At 50.7% G+C, this 7,025-nt stretch overlaps 3 protein-coding genes across 6 annotated transcripts in view; 1 reads left to right on the forward strand and 2 right to left on the reverse strand.

Annotated features, from left to right (window-relative positions):
* dzank1 (double zinc ribbon and ankyrin repeat domains 1) overlaps positions 1-838 on the forward strand; it is a 4,753-nt gene extending 3,915 nt beyond the window's left edge. For 2 of the 3 annotated variants that reach the window (XM_029154190.3, XM_029154199.3), the window contains exons 15-19: positions 1-27; positions 97-196; positions 486-546; positions 620-697; positions 776-838. The exon at positions 1-27 is cut by the window's left edge and continues 57 nt beyond it. In XM_029154190.3, the coding sequence (XP_029010023.1) occupies positions 1-27; positions 97-196; positions 486-520 (162 nt within the window). In that variant the 3' untranslated portion in view covers positions 521-546; positions 620-697; positions 776-838. Of the gene's footprint in view, positions 28-96; positions 197-485; positions 547-619; positions 698-775 lie in introns of those variants that run through there. The other variant, XM_055512144.1, reaches the window with a different exon arrangement.
* Positions 839-1,618: 780 nt separating this feature from the next.
* Positions 1,619-6,047, reverse strand: kat14 (lysine acetyltransferase 14). Of its 2 annotated transcripts, none has more exons than XM_029153958.3 (10): positions 5,789-6,047; positions 5,547-5,668; positions 5,204-5,325; positions 4,858-5,030; positions 4,349-4,783; positions 3,686-4,275; positions 3,180-3,313; positions 2,886-3,061; positions 2,628-2,818; positions 1,619-2,198 (listed from the first exon to the last, which is right to left on the reverse strand). In XM_029153958.3, the coding sequence occupies exons 1-10, from the start codon at positions 6,045-6,047 to the stop codon at positions 2,025-2,027; spliced, it is 2,376 nt and encodes a 791-aa protein (XP_029009791.1). In that variant the 3' UTR covers positions 1,619-2,024. The 2 variants fall into 2 exon arrangements, with proteins under 2 accessions (XP_029009791.1, XP_040926860.1); XM_041070926.2 differs by having other exon boundaries at positions 1,955-2,212.
* A 42-nt stretch (positions 6,048-6,089) lies between these two features.
* Positions 6,090-6,755, reverse strand: LOC114857975 (protein PET117 homolog, mitochondrial). The gene is made up of 2 exons (XM_029154952.2): positions 6,614-6,755; positions 6,090-6,242 (listed from the first exon to the last, which is right to left on the reverse strand). Exons 1-2 carry the CDS (start codon positions 6,707-6,709, stop codon positions 6,090-6,092), a joined length of 249 nt encoding a protein of 82 aa, XP_029010785.1. The 5' UTR covers positions 6,710-6,755.
* Positions 6,756-7,025: the final 270 nt, after the last annotated feature.

Consider the following 7,025-nt stretch of genomic DNA (forward strand, 5'->3'; position numbering starts at 1 on the left):
GTGTCGGCCGGGCGGGAAGGTCAACAGGTGAGTTTAGAACCGGGTTGTGCAGGACGTACAGGGGCACAGTTGTTTGATTTGATCTTGTGATTTCAGGTGGGTCCTGAATGTGATGCTGCAGATGGGCTGGGTGGTGCCAGACTGACAGAGACTCTGAGCAGCGTTACAGAGAAATCTGCAGAGAGCAGCAGTATCCGTAAGAACCTGGAGACCTGGGATTAAAACAGAGACTGTAGGGCAGGAGTGTCAAACTCAAACCAGTCCCTTGCTGGTTTTCCAACTCTCCCTTTTCTAGAGCCTACAAATTACCTTGATCAGGTGTGTTAAGTCAATCAGCAGCCAACTGACACAGCTGTTCAAGGTAATCAGATGGGAGAGGTGGAAAACCAGCAGGGACACCGGCCCTCGAGGACCGCAGTTTGACAACCCTGCTGTAGGGCATCTCTTTAGTTTGGTTTGGCCTCAGTGTTTTTGTCTGTCAGCAGGAAATGATCAGTCAACTCGACTGACAAACCCCTGAAACCAAAGCTGAAACCAAAGCCTGCGGTGAGTCTCCACCAGCCCTCTGCTGCTGTTCACACAGCCTGTCTGGACAACAAGTTTGTTCTGCTGGTTCCAGGTGAAGGACTCTCCGCTGCTGAAGGAGCTGGGTCCAGGACGAGGTCAGATTAGTATCATCCAGCAGCTCTTGGATCAGGTAGCACCTTATGCAGCCGATCCAAACCTGCCACGGTTCTCGTTGGTGTTGACACTGAGCTGTGGGTCTCTTTATCAGGGGGCCGATCCGTCCTGCTGCAACGACAATGGCCGTCACGCCTTGGCGGTCGCTGTGGGGAACGGCCACCATGACGTCCTTCCTCTTCTAGTTCAGCATGGAGCCAACATCGACCATCAGTCTGGACAGTAAGAGAACCGTCACTTGACAGAAAGTAGCTAAAGCCTCAGCATGAGGTTTGTTTCAGACTCGTCCAGTCAATCAGCTGAGCCTGAAGCCTAACCTGATTTGTCAGTGTGAGTCCTGGGCCACTCGGACCTGTTTTACTGTGCGAAGGACCAAACAATCTGAACGTGGATTAAAATGGTCATGTAATTGTGTGGTGATGTCATGTTGTGAAACTCCTCTTCCTCAGGATGAAGAACACAGCTCTGCATGAAGCTGCAGCTCTGGGTGCTGAAGGTCTGCAGTGTGCCCAAGTTCTGCTCAGGTATGAACACACACCTAGAAGCAGCTTCCTATCTGGTTTAGGATGAACTGAACAAATGTGTGGTGTGACACCACAGGGTGTCCGGTTCAGCCAGGTCCAGGTTCTCCCTCTACTCTTCTGTCCTCTGGTTTCAGCTGTAAAGCCAGTGTGAGGTGCAGAAACGCTGCCGGTCAGAGTCCATATGATGTGGCCGTCATCTCTGGCTGTAACGACATGGTGTCTCTGCTGGCGGCTCAAACTGGACGGGACCTACTGACCAAAGTGGGCAAACCCAAACTGGACTTGGACATGTTCTGATGGAGACGCAGATGCTGGACCCAGTGACTCGCTGCCGATTTGTGGATGTAGCAGCTGGTGGCAGGATTCTCTGATTCTCTGTTCTGTGTTGTAGCACTGAATAAAAACTTTACAAGTTGTGTTGATTGATTTAGCTTTTTAATGTGTGAATGTGTTGTTGACAAGTTACAGAAATTAAGCTATCACACAGCTGCTTAGATCAGGAGCAGCTGTGTCCTCAGTCCATTGAAACAGGACAATCAACAAACAAACATCAGCCATGTGACTTAAACCTCCCAGTTCTGCAGAACAAAGACCACAGAACCATATTTCGTACTCTCAGGTGTCGTTAGTCCTTCACAGTGTGAAAACATTGTCTTCAACTCAGTATTCCACCCCTCAAGCCTTTGTCCATGGAGGTGGAGGCAGGTGGTTGGATCCAGTGTCAACCCTGCTCCAGATTGATCAGACACTGCTGGGCTTATGTCCATCAAGGCCTCATGGCAGACGATCGGACACGGTCTGTCAGACGGGTCCGTTGTCTCAGCGCCTAAGTCGGAGGAAGAAGGCGTGACGGCACTCGGTACTGTCCAGAGGGTAGTACTTATCGTAGAAGTCCAAGATGTACTCCTCGACTTTGAAGCCAAACTTCTGGTACAGCAGCATGGCCGGGTTACTAGCAGACACGTGCAGAGTCACGTCCTTCCCCATACACGTCTGAAACACACAACCTGGTTCAGTTCAATCAATAGAAACACGCTGCTTTACAGGGTTTCTGCTCAGATCGCACAAACTGCTGCATAGTCACCCACACTAGACTAGGACCAGACTCTCAAGAGGAACAGGCCCAAACGTATGACGTTATGGGTAACTAGAGTTCTACCAGTGTAACATGGTTCCTGGATTGCATGTGAACACCCTCTATTCCCCGTCTGATAGTGAGTCAAACTGTAGCATGCAAAAGTCTGATGCTCTGTAGGACCTGCATTGAAGCGAAGGAAGCATAGATTTGCCTGCTTCGTGTTGTTGTGTCATTTTTCACGTTTTACTTGCTGTGTGTCTAGTGCAGCTCTGAACTGTCCAAAACACAAATGTTCAAGTAATTCTAGTTTATGGTCGGTAAAGCAGAGACTAGAAGAGTCTCACCTGGATGAGGTGGTAGATCATGAAGGTGGCGATGCCAGCTCTCCTCCACTCAGGATGGACCAACAGGAAGGAGATGTAGGCCTCGTTGTACTTGACATCCGGCACCATGAAGCCAAAGCCGATCACAACCTTCTTATAGAGTACAACCACGCTGAAGTCCGGGTACTGCAGACACTCTGATAAGTCCACGCCTGGGGGAAACACAGCGGGTTTAGAGACACACTGCTGTAGATAGGCAGGAGGATTTGTGTTGGATACCTGGCCAGAAGCTGTCATGGCACATGGCGTTGACAGAAGGGATGTGGTTGGGACGAACGTAGCAGTAATCGATGGGGGCATCTGGTTCAGGGACCCAGTTTGGATCTTTCCTGTGAGGATAAGCTCTGATCTCTGCCAGTAACCTCAGCTTCACAGGACGACTCTCATAGTCTCTCCTGAAGAACAATCAGAGGGAAAATACCATGGCTGTGCTGCCACTGTGGCCACTACGTCCATCACTGCAACGATAAGACAACGACCCAACTTTCGCCTGACTTACTGTTTCATTTTTACCTGATATAAGGTTTCAGGATGCGGGCTGTATACGGGCTCTTGATGCTCTGGTCCAAACTGCCCTCTGCTCCCATGAGACGATGCCAGAAGGAAAGCGAGTCCTGCTGGATCCCCCTCCTGCCATAAACGTTGGTCTGCACACAAAGGCATCAACCAACAGTCAGAGAGCAGCTCTTTAGTTCCAGCATGTTCAGCTAACCAGGAAGTTGCAACAGACACAAGAGTCACAGCTCACATGTCCAACATTCACTAGAGGCACGTGTGCTTTACTGCTTCTACAACTTCCTGTCTCTATAGCGTCAGATACCGTGAAGAGAAGGAGATGTAAACAGAACAGCAAATAAAATTAAATATGTATGTACATGTAAGACGTCTGTCCTTGTTCTGTCTTTGTAAACTTATATAGGATTATTTTATCATCATTTAATCTAAAATGGACTAACGGCAGCTCAGTGACCAGTTATTATTTGGCGTGGCAGATTGAGACCACTGTGCAGTCCAAATACCTGAAAGCGATCCAGAATACGCTGCTCCTGGCTGTTAGTGCAGTACTTTCTAACCACTCCATCTCCCATCAGTGTCCCGGACCCCTGGGCGCAGTAGATTCCTCCGACCAAGCTGAGGGTGGAGCCGATGGCGCGGTCGATGTCCAGCAGGGGAAGCCCTCGCTGCCTCTTGGCTTGGCGGACCAGCAGCTTCCTGTAGAGGCGGTTGGCCTGTGGGGTGACTGCCAGGGCCAGCGGACAAGCATCGAGCCGCCGCAGCAGCATTCTCTCCTCATACAGACTAAGGAGGGTGAAACGAGGACTCTGGAAGGAAGCACCACCTCCAGTTGCTTTCTCAGGATGAGCCGTCTTCCTCCTCCTCTCAGGCTCTTCGGCCCCACCAACTGAGAGACACGGCACTTCAGTTTGACCTAAAGGCCGCTCGTAGTTGTTCTCATGCTCACGACCTTCATCATCCTCGCTTTCTGCTTCACATTTGATGCGAGTTGGTGCTAAATGAAGCTTCTTACGAGCAACAAGGCTGGCGCATGGTGGGGGGGTATCCTCCATCCCTGGATCAATCATGCCCTCTGTCTCCATCTCCTCATCGTCTGTAGGTTCAAACACAGTCCATAGGAACTATACCAACACTGAACAAACTGGATGAGTGGGATAGGGACTCACCATGGAACAGCGCCTGTGGAGGCATAGCATCCGGAATGAGGTCTGCCTCAGACAGCAGGCTGGGCGTAGCTGAATGAGACGCCGGCGTGCCCGGAGCAGAGAAGTCAGGTGACGGTGATGGCGATGGGCTGGTGAGCGGCGTCCGGTCTGAGGAGCTGAGAGATGAGAAATCAATGACTTCACCTTTCTCCAGGATAAGGTCTGGTCGTCGTCCAGTGCTGCTACCGCGGCCTCCCCCAAGTTTGACAGGTGTGGAAGATGCACTGCGGTCGGTGTAGCTGCCCACTGCCTCCTTCTGGGCCCGCCGGATGTCTTTGGCCTCCTGTGTGCGGGAACGCTTCTCCTTCAGCTGCATTGCATTCTCCACCGGATTTCTAGCTCCTCGTTTCCTCAGACCCTCCACGGTGATGATTGGATCCAGGGCTGGTTTGGAGGCTGCAGAAAAACTCAACATTAGATTAAATTAGCCCGAGACCCCGCAGACAGTGCACAGACAAAATAAATATTACCTTTGGGCCTGGAGGCGGATTTGTCCACTTCTGGTCTCAGGGTCGGTGGTCTGTTCTGGACCAGCTTCCACCACCCAGGTTCTCCGAACTCCTGCGCCCCTGAGCGAAAGAAGGTTGGACTGCCGACTGACAGGCACCCGGCCACTGTGCTCCACCACGTAGAGGTTTTCTTCCTGCAGAGTCAGACGAGGGGGGGTCAAAATCAGTAACTGAAACCTCGTCCAACTGACTGAGCGTTTATAGTGACCACCGAGGCAGGAGGAAGTAATTACACAAGGCATGTAACCACGACACTAGAGACGGTAACGGCAGCAAGTAAATGCTAACAATTTAAAGGCGCAGTGACCTCGTTCCCAGCAGGAAGTTCCAGTGGCGGCCGATAAAAGCACAGATGTCCTCTTTCCACCTGAAGTAACCCTGTCGACCTGTCCCCTCCAGAGAGAGGTTATACATGGCCAGCATCACCACCTGTCAAACCCAAGATCAATCAGACAGATAACAGATCAGACATGAAGTTCTGCTACATGCAACTACTTTTATTTGCTACTAGGCATACAGAGGTTTCTATTAAAGACAGATTTCCATCTGCACTGGTTCCAGGTGCTGCTCAGTTGTTTTTTGGGGGGATTTTCTATAGAACTTTAAACCAAAACTGAAGTGAAGATGGTGTTTTGCTGGGAACAGCTCACCTGCTGCCAGGTGAGCCTTATTCTCTCAAAGCTCTCCTTGCCGTCCTCTGAGCAGTCAGAGCAGATGAATTTGAAGAAGTTGTCTCCTTTCAGGTAGCTCGGCTGTTCACCTCGGAGCTGAGCTGAATACAAACACAAAAACGGATAGTTGTTGTATCCTCATTAAAACAGACACACAATATTGTCTGTGTGCATTGTCTGTTTATCTAATCAGACAAACCCAGCACTGTGGTCTGTCTCACCTGCAGGGATCCACTTGTGGCAGAGGTCGCAGTAGAAGGACATGTCTTCGCAGACCCAGCCTCCATCAGCCTCCTCACCTACATCGCTGGTCAGAGAGTCTCCGCTCTGGTCATGCGACAGATCCACTGAGCCCTGATCCTCCGACTCTACGATCAGCAGCGTCTCCCCCTCCACCTCCCCCTCCTCCAGTCCTTCAGAGGCCGATGTGCAGGCGGCGTCGTCCTCCCCTCTGCCCAGCTGCTCACTGCTGCTGTCCATCAGTCAGCCTTAGGTACACAGGAGCACGCCTGTTTACCTGGCTCAGTGGTGGTCCTGCGGGTGCAGTTCTGTCTCTCTGCGTCGTCTCTCCTCCTCCAGGTGTCTGGTCAGAATCTTCTGCTCCTCCAACAGCCTCAGGTTTTCTTTCTTCCTCTCCAACCGCTCCTGATCCCGAGCTACACCCTCGCGAAGTCGCTGGAAAACACACAGGAGCCAGGCTAAGCGAGCTAAATGCTAACTACCGGTTACTATATAGTTCTTTATCTCCCAATGACACGTCTCGTGTAGAGTCAAACTATACGTGGCTTCACCTTTGTTACACAGATGTCACCTGGAAATGCAAAAACAGATGAAGAACGTGTAAATCTCGCTGTAGCTTCGCTGCTTTTCGTTATGACTTCAAAACAATAGAGTGTTGTCAGAACACGTTTCGGTGTAACCTCTGCTCCTTCTGTTACAAAGCTGCAGTTCAAAAACATTCAAGCTAACTTCCCTGCACCATTGCTGTTAGCTTAGCTGACTGCTACCTACGAACCGTTTCACAGGCTCGGTTTATTCCAGTTTACCTGTCGGTCCCAGGTTTGTTTAAGGTGAACACCAGTCACGGTGCTCAGTGTTAGAACCACAGAAACACCCAGAACCACTTTAGAGGCCGTAGACATCACGTTAGCTTAGCCAAAAGCTAACGGAATCATGCCCGCCCGCTACTACTTCTTCTTCTATGGTTTGTTTGGGGTGTTAGGTGTGTGTCTAGCGCCGCCGTCGGACAGCACAGGGCCCTCTCCTGCACCACCACCTGCTACTGCAAAACACAAGGGTGATTGTCCTCAGCAGATGGTCGCTATTTAACATATCTATATAAACTGATAGCTAAAATAACCATGGAGGAGTTACTGTCAGTTACTGTCACTGCAGGGAGCACGTTCTCTGGTGTAGTCCTACTTCATTTGTCACAGCTGAAATGTTAGACTTGTGCTC

The sequence above is a fragment of the Betta splendens genome, chromosome 1 (assembly GCF_900634795.4).
Source record: "Betta splendens chromosome 1, fBetSpl5.4, whole genome shotgun sequence".
NCBI lineage: Eukaryota > Metazoa > Chordata > Actinopteri > Anabantiformes > Osphronemidae > Betta > Betta splendens.